Source organism: Pituophis catenifer, unplaced genomic scaffold (genome assembly GCF_029215685.1).
Source record: "Pituophis catenifer annectens isolate HBS135680 unplaced genomic scaffold, rPitCat1.0.hap2 SCAF_7, whole genome shotgun sequence".
Lineage (NCBI taxonomy): Eukaryota > Metazoa > Chordata > Lepidosauria > Squamata > Colubridae > Pituophis > Pituophis catenifer.
The window spans coordinates 12,764,103-12,780,696 of NW_027256887.1; the positions used below are offsets into that span (position 1 = coordinate 12,764,103).

Consider the following 16,594-nt stretch of genomic DNA (forward strand, 5'->3'; position numbering starts at 1 on the left):
ATTTTTGCTTTCTAAATACTTATTAATGTTTAAAAAATCAAGCATTTCCATAATTATCTTTTTCAGATCTTACATACAGAATTTTTAACAGTAATTGTCAGCTCCACCAACTAGACTAGGAATAAATTCGACTTTTATTGAGAGATAACAATAAAATCATGAACTCTGATTGTGCTGGGTCTTCCCCTTCTTATGCCTACAAGAAATAGAATAGAATAGAATAGAATAGAATAGAATAGAATAGAATAGAATAGAATAGAATAGAATAGAATAGAATAGAATAGAATAGAATTCTTTATTGGCCAAGTGTGATTGGACACACAAGGAATTTGTCTTTGGTGCATATGGTCTCAGTGTACATAAAGAGAATAAAATACATTCATCAAGAATAAAAAGATACAACACTTAGTGATAGTCAAGGTTACTAATAAGCTATCAAATCGTACTAGGAAACAAATAAAAATAAAATAAATTAAAAGATATAAGCAACATGGTTATAGTAGTAAGTGGGAAAAGATAGATACTAGTAAGGAAGAGAAGAATAATAGTAATACAGTCTTAGTGAATTATTTGACAGTGTTGTGGGAATTAGTTGTTCAGCAGAGTGATGGCATTCGGGAAAAAACTGTCCTTGTGTTTAGTTGTTCTGGTGTGCAGTGCCTTGTAACGTCATTTTGAGGGTAGAAGTTGAAACAATTTATGTCCAGGATGTGAGGGGTCTGTAGATATTTTCACAGCCCTCTTTTTGACTCGTGCAGTATACAGGTCCTCAATGGAAGGCAGGTTGATAGCAATTGTTTTTTCTGCAGTTCTAATTATCCATTGAAGTCTGTGTCTGTCTTGTTTGGTTGCAGAGCCAAATCAGACAGTTATGGAGGTACAGATGACAAAGTCAATACTTCCTCTGTAGAACTGGATGTAGAATTAGGGAGCCATAGGGAGTATATGCAAGATGGCCGCTCTCAGCTGAGCGGCGGTGATGCCGAGGGGAATATTCCTGGCTTTTGGGGGGTTTCGGGGGCCGTACCAGCTAGTTATGCCCCATGCCCGGTGAGGGGAGCTTCTCACCAGTCTCTTCTGACATCTTGAGAGCTCGTTGCTCTCCAGGACGCGACATCCAAAACGAGGGCGGAGGCAGCTATGCTGCGGCTTTGCAGCCGGGTGAGAGTGGCCTCGGCATCTCCCCGCGGCCGCTGGGCTGGCGGAATGGCAGCGACAGCGTCGGCGATGCTGCCCCTCGTTGGGGCTCCAGGGGTATCCGTCGGATGGCAGGAGTTCCTGCGAGACCCAGCGGTGGATGGAGGTGACTTCGGAGGGCTGGCAATGTCGATGTTGGTGCTGGCTGCAACGCTGGGACGAGCGGCTGCGGGGGATGACATCAGAGAGGGCGAAGAGTGACAGGAGGCCTACATTGGGAGAGCGAGGGGCACTCTGACCATCATACCAACTATGCTACCAACGTTTGTTTTTGGGACTGCCTGTTGCGGCCATAGGGGGGTGACCCACTTGGAGAGGGCCCACCCCTGGTCATTCCAGAGGCTCTCCCCCCTCCCTCATGTGGATGGGGGTGAGCTAGAGGCACTGTTGACCCCATTGGCCGTGAAAGATCTCTGGCCAAGTCTTCTGTGCCTCGTGTGGTCTATTAGCCTCTGAGGCTATTTATCATCTGGAGGTGGCCTCTGAACAATGTGACATCTGCCTCCCATGGACTTTTTTATGGCCTCCTGATTCACCTAAGGTGCAGCCACCAGAGTCTCTTCCTGGCCCTGCAGATTGGTGGTTGTCATCAATGCTTCCCAATTGTAGAAGGATATACCCTGGATCTCAAGTCTGGTATGGAGTTGGACAATGACTGCGGTTCTTGGCCCTTCCCAGCTTTCGTGAGAGGGCGGCTGGTGTCGACATCTGGCCTCAAAATGGCTTAAGACTCCACCCACTGCTGTGAGAGAGCAGTGGAGTTTATTGACTTGGACCTGACTGGATACCCCTTTTCCAGAACTTGGACCAACTTGATTAACCCCCTGGCCGTGGGCTTCCCCCGATTATTTAGATGTATTCGCCAGCGGAGCTTCTTATTCTGCAAGATTCCCCCCTCTTGCAGGTGTGGCCCTCCACTCTATCGAGGGCCTACCTTTATGACGGGCTTTGGCACCCAGAGAGGTGGCATGTCGCAAAAAGGGGATTGAGGGGTTTTCTGGGGAAATTTTTAGATAGATTTTAAGGGGTTCTAGGGGGTGGGAGGGTTGTGTGGGTTTGGGGGTTAACCCACAGGGGGAGAGGTCTGGCCCAGCTGCCAGTTGGGCCACGGAGGGTGCGGATTCCGGGGGTAAGGGGGGCATTAGAGTTCATTCTGCTGAGGGCTTTTCTATCAATACGCTGAGTGGGAGGGGCAGATATGGCGGGAGCAGGGGGCCATATCATGTGTTGGGGGCGCGCACTCGCTATCTTCGAGCGGTGGCACGCCCCGGTCCCCATAGCCCTTCTCGTTCCCCAGGTTGTTCAGACTCTCAGGGCCTGAGCCTTCGGCTGTTGTTGTGCAATGCCAGGTCCGTGGTAAATAAAGCCCCCCTCATTTGCGATCTTATTCAGGAGGGGGGAGCAGACCTGGCAGGTATTATGGAGACCTGGTTGGGCCAGGAGGGGGGAGTTCCCCTCATAGATACGTGCCCACCAGGCTTCCATGCATTCCATCAGCTGAGAGCTCAGGGCAGGGGCGGGAGGCGGTTATTATAAAGGAAGGTCTTGATCTGCGGGAGACCACTGTTCCACAGATAGCCGGATGTGAGTCCCTTCTTGTGAAGTGGGGCCGTGGAGTGCAGATGGGCTTGTTGATCACGTACCTGGCTCCCTGCCACGTGGCAACAGCCCTGCCTGAGCTGCTCAACGTCATAGCCGAGGTGGCGGTTGATACCCCCAGACTTTTGGTCATGGGGGATTTCAACCTGCCATCCATCGGTGAAACATCTGAGGTAGCTCGGGAGTTCATGGCTTCCATGACGGCCATGGACCTGACTCAGTTAATTCATGGCCCTACTCACATGGGTGGGCATCTCTTTATCTCTGGTCAGTGGTTGAGTGGCCTTGATATAGGGGATATAGTCATCGAACCCTTGTCATGGTCTGACCACTCGCTTCTTCGACTTGACTTTCTAACCGCTACACCCCGCCGCAGGGAGGCAGGACCGACTAGGTGGTTCCGCCTCAGGCGCCTGATGGATTCTGATAGGTTCTAGATGGAGTTTGGGCCATTTCCTGAGACTCTGGCTCATGACTTGGCTGAAGACCTGGTGGCCGCTTGGGACAGTGCGGCTGCCGGGGCTTTGGACCGTGTCGTGCCTTTGCGGCCTCTGACCCAACACTGAACTCACCTAGCTCCTTGGTTCTCCGAGGAGCTGAGGGGGATGAAGCGCCGGAAAAGATGCCTGGAGAGCGGTTGGAGGACCAGCTGTTCCGAATCCGACTGAACACTGGTGAGGTCTCATATTAAGATCTACCTAGTGGCGATAAAAGCGGCAAAAAATTTTGCCACTGTCATCAGATAATCGCCCAGCCGCCCTGTTTAGGGTGACCCGCTCCCTCCTCCATCTGGGAGTGCGGGATGATCCCTTGCAGGGTCGAGCTGAGGATTTTGTGCAGTATCTGTATGATAAGATCGCTCAGATTCAGGAAGGCCTGGCCTCTGACTGGGTAAGTCTGGACGGGATGATTGAGGCAGGTCTTGAGAGTGTTATCTGGGAGGAGTTTGATCCTGTGGCTCCCGAGGACGTGGACAGGAGTCTGGGACGACTGAACGCGACCACATGTTTATTGGACCCATGTCCCTCCTGGTTGGTGCTGGCTTCCCGGGAGGTTACACGAGGCTGGCTCCAGAGGATTATTAACACTTCTTTGAGCGAGGGTTGGGGGGCTGCCCTCAACCAAGGGTTTGAGCAAGGGTTGAGCGGCCGCCTTGAAAGAAGCAGTGGTGAGGCCCCTCCTCAAGAAGCCCTCTCTGGATCCGGCTGTTTTGGCTAACTATCGTCCAGTCTCCAACCTTCGTTTTATTGCGAAGGTTGTTGAGAGTGTGGTGGCGCGGCAGCTTCCACAGTACCTGGATGAAGCTGTCTATCTAGATCCACTCCAGTCCAGCTTCAAGCCTGGGCACAGCACAGAAATGGCATTGGTCGCGTTGGTGGATGATCTCTGGAGGGCTTGGAATAGGGGTTGTTCCTCTATCCTTGTCCTGTTAGACTCTCAGCGGCTTTTGATACCATCGACCATGGTATCATGTTGCGCCGATTGGAGGGGCTGGGGGTGGGGGGCACCATTTTGTGGTGGTTCTCCACCTACCTCTCTGACCATTTGCAATCTGTGTTGGCAGGGGGGCAGCGGTTGACCCCGAGGCGCCTTGTTTGTGGGGTGCCGCAAGGGTCGGTCCTCTCGCCCCTTCTGTTCAACATTTATGTAAAGCCACTGGGTGAGATCATCCGTGGCTTTGGGGTGGAGTTCCATCAGTACGCTGATAACACTCAGCTGTACATCTCCACCCCAGGCCACCCCAATGATGCCCTTGAAGTGATGTCCCGGTGCCTGGAGGCCGTGCGGGCCTGGATGGGAAGAAACAGGCTCCGACTCAACCCTTCCAAGACCAAGTGGCTGTGGCTTCCGGCGTCCCGATATAGCCAGCTGGTGCCATCGCTGGTTATTGGGGGTGAATCACTGGCCCCCACGGAGAAGGCTCGCAACTTGGGCGTCTTCCTGGATGCACGGCTGTCTTTAGAAGAGCATATGACGGTTGCGTCCCTTTCTGGATCGGGACTCCCTACACATGGTCACTCAGGCACTCGTCACTTCCCACCTAGACTACTGCAATGCTCTCTACATGGGGCTTCCCTTGGGGTGCACCCGGAGGCTCCAGTTGGTCCAGAATGCGGCCGTGCGGGGGATTATGGGAGCGACGGGGCGCTCCCATGTGACACCTCTCCTGCGCGAGCTGCACTGGCTTCCGGTGGTCTTCCGGGTGCGCTTCAAGGTGTTGGTGACCACCTTTAAAGCGCTCCATGGCTTAGGGCCGGGGTATCTACGAGACCGCCTTCTGCCGCCAATAGCCTTCCACCGGCCAGTTCTCTTGCACAGAGCGGGCCTCCTCAGGGTGCCGTCAGCCAGACAATGTCGGCTGGTGACCCCCAGGGGGAGAGCCTTCTCTGTGGCGGCACCTGACCTCTGGAACGACCTACCCCCAGAGATACGCACGATACCAGACTTCTGGACTTTTCGTTGGGCCCTGAAAACTCATTTATTTCATCTAGCTGGGCTGGCTTGACCCCATCCATTCGGTTTTAATTTGAAATTGGTTTTAACTGGGTTGTTTTAAATTGTGGGCCAAAATTATTTAATGTCTTTTAAACTGTTTTTTAAATTTTATATGTTATGTTTTTATCTCGGCTGTTCACCGCCCTGAGTCCTGTTGGAGAAGGGCAGTATAAAAATCAAATCAAATCAAATCAAATCAAATCAAATCAAATCAATCAATCAATCAATCAATCAATAAATAAATATCTGTTTGGGATTTAAGCAACACTTTCTCCTTGTAATAATGGATCTGATTTATCTCTGTCAAGATCATCTTTTTTTCTACTATAACTCAGTAAATCAAGTTTGTTTATTCAGAAGATTTGGTTCCATTGTACCAAAATGAACTGAAATGTGATTGACAGCCCTCATTTCGGTGGAACAATCCACAGAAAAACAGTAAGAAAGTTTGGGTACATCTTTTCGGTTTTAGGAATCCACTGTAATTTTCACCCAAGATTCCCGTGTTGTCCACCCAAATTCATGTGCTCTACAATCTCCAGTTTGTAAGATTTTTGGCTGCTATTTTTTAATTAGTGTTTAAAGTTTCCTATTTGTATTTAATTATGTTGCTTTCAATTGCCCTGTTATTTCTGAAAGCAAGTTTGTTTTCCAGGGAAGTGAGATATAAATAAATATTCTATTATACATTCTCTATGCAAAGTCTGAAGTATAACCACTTGATTTTCAACATCCTGTACCTCAGCTGTAAGGTAACCTAGGCAACCATTTAAGAAGCTTTTAAAAACATCCTCATCACAGATCCACAGTATTGGAAAATTGATGAGAAATCTGGAAAATCACAGCAGTTGTTTTTTTCTTTTGTTTTTAATCCATTGTTTTCCAGTTTCATGGAAGGGGAGCATAAAACTGATAAAACTGTTGGCCACGCGCTCCTTCTGGTGCATCCCTTCAACCTTATCACCTCTAGAAGGGCTGAAGGGCTAAAATCTCCTGTCAGCCTTGGAAGCCATATTAGGCTGGAAGCTTCAATGCTGCCACCTCCTCATGTGTGGGAAAGTAGGAGGGGGGATTTAGGAGAGGGGAATTAGTAGACATAATAGCATTCTTCCTATCGGTCAAGGTCGTTGTGCCCACGTGACACCCCTCCTGCACGAGCTGCACTGGCTCTCAGTGGTCTTCCGGATGCGATTCAAGGTGTTGGTTACCACCTTTAAAGCGCTCCATGGCATTGGACCTGGGTACCTTCGAGACCGTCTTCTGCCACCAGTAGCCTCCCACCAGCCAGTCCGCTCCCACAGAGAGGGTCTCCTCAGGGTGCCATCGGCCAAATTATGTCGGCTGGCGACACCCAGGGGGAGGGCCATCTCTGTGGGAGCCCCTGCCCTTTGGAATGAACTGCCCCTAGAAATGCGTAAGATCTCCAATATCTGTGTATTTCGCTGTGCCCTCAAAACCTTGTTCTTCCCCCAGGCAGCGCTATCAATGTAAAGATTTTAATTGGTTTTAAATATGGGATTTTAAATTTGGGGGTTTTATAATTGAGCCAATTATTTAATAATTTTAATTATTTTTAAATTTTGTCTGTCTTTGTGCTTTTAATCAGGCTGTACACCGCCCTGAGTCCTTCGGGAGAAGGGCTGTATAGAAATAAAATTAATAAATAAATAAAATAATAAATAAGGTCAGGGTGATCCAGCATCTGGAGGCGGAGGGTCAGGTGCTGGGTCGAGGTGGAATGGATGGTGATTGGAGCATGTGATAGATTGAGGAGAAAGGGGGTGGTTTGGGGAGCTTTGTATTACTGAAGGAAAGCCCGGGCTTTTCAGATTCGGGATTTCCCAGATGTGCCAGTTTACCTATTTCTAGTAAAGAGAACTTTGGAAAATGCCTGCTTCCGCGTCTTTACTGGGAGTCGGGGGTTTTCTGGAATGCTGACATCTACATGGAGAACTTGCTATACCTGCATCCACATCCATGATTTTGAATTGATTTTCTTGAAGTCATCCAGTTGCAATGAGACCGTACTTGGAGTTCTGAGTACAACTCTGGACATTACTTTTCCAGAAATGTATTGATAGGTTAGAACAGGAAAAGCAGAGAAGGTGACAAAGGTGATATCTATGAGCATAGACTAAAATAACTTGGGATAGTCAAATCAAATCAGAATCAGAATAGAGCTGGAAGGGACCTTGGAGGTCTTCTAATCCACCCCACTGCTCAAGCAGGAGATCCTATACTATTTTAGGCAAGTGACTGTCTAGTCTCTTCTTAAAAACCTCCAGTGATGGAGCACTCATAACATCTGAAGGCGAGCTGTTCCATTGGTTGATTGTCCTCACTGTTAGGAAGTTTCTCCTCAATTCCAGGTTGCTTCTCTCCTTGATTAGTTTTCATCCATTGTTTCTAGTTCTTTGGAAAATAAGTTGACCTCCTCCTCTTTGTGGCAGCCTCAAATACTGGAATACTCCTATCATGTCACCCCCTAATCTTTCTTTTCTCTAGCTAATTCCTGCAATCATTCTTCATATGTTTTAGCCTCCAGGCCTTTAGTCATATTAGTTGCTCTTCTTCGCACTTTTTCCATGTCAGCCTAAGGAAAAGAATTTGGAGGGGAAAAATGATGACTGAGCTCAAGTTCATATAAGGGTGCCATAAGATGAGCAGGAACTATTTTTCCATTGGCATAGAAACTGGGTGCAGTTACCCAATTGTCCTTTAAATACAAGGATGAACTTCAGTAAGAATTATGCACGAATGGAGTAATCTACTTACAAAAGTTGTAGGTTCTTCATCTCTCAAGATTTTTAAGAAGAAACTCGACAACCACTTCTCCTACTTGGGTTAATTAGTTTTCCTGCCTGTTGCGAAGGATGATTTTGAAGATTCCTCATGTCCCCTCCTAATTTTGCAATTCTGGGATACTGCAACAGCATTTTTGCTTTCTTGAGCAGAGGATTGAGTAAAGGGAAGAAAATGTAAGACTCAAAAGAATGTTGCAAGCACAATTAAAAAAGAGCTGCAATTCAAAATTAAAAATGAAGGAAAGCGTAAAAATGGCTGGTGTGAAAAGCAGCCTGTCTAAAACAGAGGAATTTCATACAGCCTTTTTTCTTGGTTGATTCAGATTGAATCAGATTCAGTAAAAATTCACAATCCTCTGCAAGGATTGTGCAAAGGACTGCTCTTTATTTACTCTGTTGGATGAAAAAATGTTCTATTCTGGAGAGCCCGTTTGGACCACTACTGCTCTGGAGAAAGATAAGCAATTTATATTGGAACCCATTGACTTCCTTTGGAAGGGGAAGAGAGAAGAGGAGAAGAGAAGAGAAGAAGAGAAAAGAGAAGAGGAGAGGAGAGGAGAGGAGAAGAGAAGAGAAGAGAAGAGAAGAGAAGAGAAGAGAAGAGAAGAGAAGAGAAGAGAAGAGAATTCTTTATTGGCCAAGTGTGATTGGATACACAAGGAATTTGTCTCCTGTGGATAAGCTCTTAGCATACATACAAACAAGTGATAAATCACGATCATAATCATAAAATACAATAATCATAAATCATAAGATACAACACTCAGTGTTGGTCATAGGATAATAACTAGTCAATCAACATAAATCATAGTAGGGTACTAATAAAAGGAGTCAACACACATCATGAGATACAAACAACAAAGTTATAGTCAAAAGAAGCTAAGGAAATAAGTAGGAAAGATGAGAAGGATAATAGTAATAGTAATAGTAATAGTAATACAGCCCTATTAGGTGGTTTGACATCCCAGGGCATAAGATAGTGTTGTGGGAATTAGTTGTTGATTAAAGTAATATCGTGGGGGGGGGGGACTATTTATTTATTTATTTATTTATTTATTTATTTATTTATTTATTTATTTATTTATTTATTTATTATTGGTTCGATTTATATGCTGCCCTTCTCCGGAGACTCAGGGCAGCTTACAATGCTTTTAAGCAATAGCCTTCATACTTTTGCATATACAGTCAGGTCCATAAATATTGGGACATCGACACAATTCTAACATCTTTGGCTCTATACACCACCACAATGGAGTTGGAATGAAACAAACACAATGTGCGTTAACTGCAGACTGTCAGCTTTAATTTGAGGGTATGTACATCCAACTCAGGTGAACGGTGTACGACTTACAGCAGTTTGCATATGTGCCTCCCACTTGTTAAGGGACCAAAAGTAATGGGACAGAATAATAATCATAAATCAAACTTTCCCTTCTTAATACTTGGTTGCAAATCCTTTGCAGTCAATCACAGCCTGAAGTCTGGAACACATAGACATCACCAGACGCTGGGTTTCATCCCTGGTGATGCTCTGCCAGGCCTCTACTGCAACTGTCTTCAGTTCCTGCTTGTTCTTGTGGCATTTTCCCTTCAGTTTTGTCTTCAGCAAGTGAAATGCATGCTCAATGGGATTCAGGTCAGGTGATTGACTTGGCCATTGCATAACATTCCACTTCTGTCCCTTCAAAAACTCCTTTGGTTGCTTTTGCAGTATGCTTTGGGTCATTGTCCATCTGCACTGTGAAGCGCCATCCAATGAGTTCTGCAGCATTTGGCTGAATGTGAGCAGATAATATTGCCCGAAACACTTCAGAATTCATCCTGCTGCTTTTGTCAGCAGTCACATCATCAATAAATACAAGAGAACCAGTTCCATTGGCAGCCATACATGCCCACGCCATGACACTACCACCACCATGCTTCACTGATGAGGTGGTATGCTTAGAATCATGAGCAGTTCCTTTCCTTCTCCATACTCTTCTCTTCCCATCACTCTGGTACAAGTTGATCTTGGTCTCATCTGTCCATAGGATCTTGTTCCAGAACTGTGAAGGCTTTGTTAGATGTTGTTTGGCAAACTCTAATCTGGCCTTCCTGTTTTTGAGGCTCACCAATGGTTTACATCTTGTGGTGAACCCTCTGTATTCACTCTGGTGAAGTCTTCTCTTGACTGTTGACTTTGACACACGTACAACTACCTCCTGGAGAGTGTTCTTGATCTGGCCAACTGTTGTGAAGGGTGTTTTCTTCACCAGGGAAAGAATTCTTCGGTCATCCACCACACTTGTTTTCCATGGTCTCCCAGGTCTTTTGGTGTTGCTGAGCTCACCGGTGCATTCCTTCTTTTTGAGAATGTTTCAAACAGTTGTTTTGGCCACGCCTAATGTTCTTGCTAGCTCTCTGATGGGTTTGTTTTGTTTCTTCAGCCTAATGATGGCTTGCTTCACTGATAGTGACAGCTCTTTGGATCTCATCTTGAGAGTTGACAGCAACAGATTCCAAATGCAAATAGCACACTTGAAATTAACTCTGGGCCTTTTATCTGCACATTGTAATTGGGGTAATGAGGGAAGATCACACACCTGGCCATGGAACAGCTGAGAAGCCAATTGTCCCATTACTTTTGGTCCCTTAACAAGTGGGAGGCACATATACAAACTGCTGTAAGTCCTACACCGTTCACCTGAGTTGGATGTACAAACCCTCAAATTAAAGCTGACAGTCTGCAGTTAACGCACATTGTGTTTGTTTCATTCCAACTCCATTGTGGTGGTGTATAGAGCCAAAGATGTTAGAATTGTGTTGATGTCCCAATATTTATGGACCTGACTGTACCTGCTTAGTAGGGCTTTTGGCGCCCCCAAGCGGTGTTCTTTTTTATACAAAGTCAGCTTATTGCCCCCCACAATCCGGGTCCTCATTTTACCTACCTCGGAAGGATGGAAGGCTGAGTCAACCTTGAGCCTGGTGAGATTTGAACTCGCAGTAATTGCAGGCAGCTGGCAGCTAAGTGCTACTTAACAGCACTTTAGTCCGCTGCACCACCAAGGCTCTTAAATTTTAATTCTGTACCATAAAGGAAGAAATACATTTTGGACAGAGATTTATGTAGTTTCCCATACCGCTTTCTCTTACATTGCTCTGCTCTGTCCTTCTTGATATTCGAGGCTAGAGAACTCTGTGGGTAGTTAGACCCTTCCTTTATTTTCAAAAGCCAACAAAAAAGTGCCTTGTCATATGGGCTCCTCTGAGTAAAGTTCAACTCCTACTAATTTTATGGCTGCCTCCAAGTTGGCTTTCTTGCATCAACATGGTTTAGTTGCCACAGCCTTTTTTCTGCAGCATTTCAATTTCCACATCTAGTTTTAGGATTTTCCAGTGGTTGCCCAATCAAGTAGTAATCACATCTAATCCTGCCACAGCCAAGATGGCTGGCTTGAAATACAGAGTGATTGCAGTTCCAGGCAATTCATGTTTTTAGTTTACTGTATTATTCATTGATATCAGGGGTGAAATTAAAAAATTTCCCCTACCGGTTCTGTGAGTGTGGCTTGTTGAGGGGAGGTCATGTGACTGGGTGGGCATGGCCAACTCGACATCACTCACATCGAGGAGCTCCTCACTGGCCCCTCCCCTCCCAGCCACTCCTTGTCGCGAATGGCAGGAAAATGGGGAGGGGGAATGTTCCTGGCTACCATCTTTCCCTCAGTCTGTGCTGAGATTGAGGAATGGATGACAGGCAGGAAAATCCCCTTCCCCATTTTCCTGCCTTCCACAAAAACAGCTCCATTCCAGCTGCTCCCCTCCCATCCCCCTCCCTCCTGGGGACTACCTTAAAAGGGACAGGCTGCAGCAGCTCCGTTCTGAATGGAGGGAGAAAAGTTAGCATTTTCTCTGCTGCATTTAACATTGAATTCTGTGGAATATCGAGCAGCCGGAAGAGATGAGCAGTGACCGGCTGGGCGTGGGTGGGGCCAAGGAGAGGTAATTACTACCAGTTCGGCGAACTGATGCCCATAATCCCTAGTGGTTCGCACAAACCGGTCCGAACCGGTAGGATTTCACCCCTGATTGATATGTTGCTTTCAGTGCACCGGTTTGAGACTACAGTATATTTTATGAACTTTCTAACTCACTGCTAAGCAGCTTATAAATTTGAATATAAATACGAACACAGACAAATATTCTTATGCCATATGCTTATTTAATATTATCAGTGTTTATAATACAGTGATGACTTAATCACACATATTGAAAAAAGCTAAATCTGTATAGCTCTGTAGCTAGTGAAAGATTGCTTAGATAGAATCAGTTTGAGATGTTTAGCCTTAATGGTTTTTGTGATAAATAAAAGTGCAGTTAGATTTTGGCATCGAGTGGAATTCAACTTGGAATTCCTATATTAGCCCTTGATCTTATTTGCAAGGTATTAAAATCCTGACTTTGGTCAATTAGAATAGACCTGGAAAGGACCTTGGGGGTCTTCTAATCCAACCCACTGCTTAAGCAGAAGACCATATGCCATTCGAGTCTTTTATTAAAAAACCTCCACTGATGAAGCACCAACAACTTCTGGTGGCAAGCTGTTCCACTGGTTAATTGTCCTCACTGATGGGAAGTTTCTCCTTAATTCCAAGTTGCTTCTCTCCTTGATTAGTTTCCTTCCATTGTTTCTTGTCTTGCCTTCTGGTGCTTTGGAAAATAAATTGACCCCCTTCTCTTTGTGACAGCCCCTCAAATACTGGAATACTGCTAGCATGTTACATCTAATCCTTCTTTTCTCTAGACTAGCCAAATCCAAATCCTGAACAGTTCTTCATATGTTTTTGGCTCCAGGCCCTTAATCATCTTAGTTGCTCTTCTTTGCACTTTTTCCAAGGTCTCAACATCTTTTTTTGTAAGGTGGTGACCAAAACTGGATGCAGTATTGCAGGTGTGGTCTTACTTTTTTTTTTTTATTAAAAAGTTTTAACAAGTATTACAACAATTTTTTCCCATCCCTGCTCCCCCCTTCCCTCCTCCCCCCACCCCCATCCCCCCTCTCCCTCCAACCCCCCTCCCCTCACCCACCCACCCCCCAGACTTCCCAGAGCAAATACAGGGTATAACATTTAACAAACATAAGCTAAAATATGCTAACTTTCTGTAGTCTCCAAACTCCCTCTTGCTCTTTAACTCCAGGTGTGGTCTTACTAAGGATTTATAAAGTGGTACTAATACTTCACATTTATTTATTTATTTATTTATTTATTTATTTATTTATTTATTTATTTATTTTACAGAATTTATATGCCGCTCTTCTCCCAAAGGACTCAGGGCGACGAACACAGATTAAAAACATACAATAATAAAAACCCACTAAAACCAGATTAAAATAATAAATAATAAAAACCCAAGGATCAGAATCAGCCCATTTGTTGGAATAACCAAGTCTTTAGGCCTCGACGGAAGGAGCGGAGATCCGGGGCTGTCCGGAGCTCGGTGGGTAGTTCGTTCCAGAGGGTAGGGGCGCCCACGGAGAACGTCCTACCCCTGGGCGTCGCCAGACGGCATTGCCTAGTCGACGGTACCCTGAGGAGAGCAACCCTATGGGAGCGGACAGGACGGTGGGAAGCAGGCAGGAGATCGTCCTGCAAATACATGATTTTGACTCTATGCCTCTGTTTATAGAACCAAGGATTGTGTTAGCTTTTTGGGCTGCTGCCACACACTGCTGGTGTGTGTATGGGTATTTCGTTGTATGGGTATACTGTGTATACATGTACAATAACAATAAGGTTATTTATTATTATTATTCCAACTTCCCTCTCACAGTTATTGTTTTTGAGCCAGGTTTTGCCTAATCTGTACTTGTTCCTTTGGTTCTTCCTGCCTAGGTGTAAAACCTTGCTTTTCTCCACATTAAATTTCACATTAAATTTGGTCTGCAAAAGCTGTGGAGAGAGATGCTGGTTTACTAAGTAATTTGTTTGAACATTCTGTAAGACATAGGAGAGAATATCAGAAATAAACAGTTCTGCACAATATAGCAAAAATTAAGGAGACGAATAGAATCCAAATTTGATAGAGTTGCAAGTGGGAAGAACTTTCTTTTTATTCCTCCAGCACAAAGAACAAAGCTCCCACTAGGTTGTGTATGGAGCTTGATTGGTCTTCAGTGGCGACCCATTTTCTCTGCAATTTCCTTTTTCGTTGATAGTAAAACAATGTCACAAAAGAACAACCATTTTAAATTTGTTACTTAATGAAAGCAACGTAAACTGCTCAGAGTCCCTGTAGACTACCATAGAAACCCAGGAAATATATAAAATAAATTGGTGCTACAATCTCAACCACAAGATTTAAAAGTAAGTGTCCATAAAAACCAGTTGACTTGGTCCAAACATGAAGTTTTTCTTGATGTTTTAGATTACTGTAAAAAGATACACACCTCCAAACGTAGAAACGTTGCCTGAAGAGGCAGTTTTCTGTCATCACATTGTATTTCATTCTGTAAAATATATACAGTGTATTGGCTGTTGGCCTAATTAGAATCAGTGGGAGTCTTTTAGTCAACATTATGGGCTGTTTGTTTGGTTTCAGTGTAGTCTTCTATTATATTAAGTGTGAGACATAATTGTAGGCATTTTGTTTATGGAATTGGGATGAATAGGAGTGGCTTAACACTTCCTACTCTATCTCTCTACTCAAAAATCGAACATTGCAATTCTGTTCTTTTTCTTCTCCCTGGTTTCACATTCATCCCACCAAACTTCCAGGCGTAATTCTTCAATTTAGTTGCCCTCACTTCATATATAGTTTGAACTCGCCCAAGTCAATAAAGTGCAATTCTTTATTTTTTTAAAAAATGGATTCACAGCCAGAAAGGATGTTGTTGCACAGTGGAAAATAAAAGCCAAAACAACTAACTCAGTAGAGGAGATTCATCACTGGCTATTTACTATTATCTGCCAAAAAGGAACCTGGCAAGCTATCAGTCAGTAATTTTTTTTTCCTGGTTTCCAAAGGGAACAAGAAGCCAGGAATGTGCATATAACTTTAAAAAAGTCTTGAGAGAGTTTGGCTGCTTCTTCCTGTGAGGACCGCATGGGTGGACAAAAGCCCCCTTGTTGGTTAGATCAGAGTTCCCCAACCTTTCTGGGTTGATGGTCTGGAGCAGGGGAAAGGGGGAAAGGGGATGATTTTGTGGGAGGGGCAGTGGTGGGATTCAGCCGGTTCGAACTGGTAGTTAAATTTCTGGCTGGCCCCTCCCCTCCCCTTCCAGGAGTCCACATGCATCCCATTTTGGCTCCCAGGTAAGTGCAGGAAGGCTACAAGGCCAAAAACGGGGTGCGGAGGGGTGCAGCACGTCCCCCGCAATCCGTTTTCACTCCCAGGAGGCTGCAGAGAGGCCTTCTAGGCCCAAAACAGGGCACAGAAGGCAGCACATCCCCCTCTTGTGGCCCGTTTTTGCTCCCAGGGGGGGTCCAGGAGGCCGAGTGCTGCCTGTCACACCTCCTGGCCACGCCCACCTTGGCCACACCCACCCAGCTGGTCATTAGGACAGAGAACCAGTTGTTAAATTATTTTAATCCCACCACTGGGGAGGGGCAGGCGCATGTGCATGCGCCAGTACCCGCAACATTCACAGCAATGCTCATGCAAGTGAGGCCACAAGTGCCCACAATGAGGCTTATGGAAGTGGGGTCGTGTGCGTATGTATGCGCATCGGCTGGCCACTCACACGGTCCAGTGGTGATTAAGCCACGACCCGGTAGTCGGCTGCGGCCCACAGGTTGGGGACCCCTGGTTTAGATGAAGGGCTGATTTTCAGATATGGGTTCAACATAACTTCTGAAAGAGCAAGGCGTACAACTTGCACAGCATAAATAAAAGAGATGCCACAGCTTATCAGTGGCTTTAGCTGACTTTTATAGTAGAACGGGCACAGCAATTTTCTAGTGATCTTCAGACGCTGTGTGCTGAAGTTGCACTGGATTTTATAGACATTTTTAAAGCTTGCTTTGATTTACATACATTTTCCCTTTAAATCTCAGCTGCAGTTAAGACATTTGACCAGTCTGTATTTGCATATGTTGACAAGAATTAAGGGAAGTTTTAAAGAGATTTTTAATTTGCAGCTGGAGGGAGGGTGGGGGAATAATTGTAAGGAACTCATTTGTATGCAGATCTCCGAGGTAAGTCTTAAAAACTCTCTGTACAAAACATAAGAAGAAAACAAACAAACAAAACTTGTAAGATGTTAATGAACCCATTTAGGGGAAAAAATAATTATAATATTTTTTGTTTTCTAAGACCTAGGCGGATTGTAGCAGATGCAGATCTCGCTTGCGAACAGGCCCACTCCTACCTTAGTATCAAAGCACAGAACAGATGGACTGACCTGGCTATGGTAAGACCTGAGTAGCTTTGAAACGTACATGTGTCTAGAATGCTTTTAGGGCTTCAGACAATGCTTAGCTTTGATGAGATGTGGAATTTTTTTATTGCTGCTAAAC

At 45.3% G+C, this 16,594-nt stretch overlaps 1 protein-coding gene across 1 annotated transcript in view; it reads left to right on the forward strand.

Moving 5' to 3' along the window:
• Positions 1-16,594, forward strand: part of EFCAB6 (EF-hand calcium binding domain 6) — a 146,067-nt gene that overhangs the window by 80,890 nt on the left and 48,583 nt on the right. Inside the window, exon 20 of the mRNA XM_070947318.1 lies at positions 16,392-16,488. Within this exon, the coding sequence (XP_070803419.1) occupies positions 16,392-16,488 (97 nt within the window). The remainder of the gene's footprint in view (positions 1-16,391; positions 16,489-16,594) is intronic.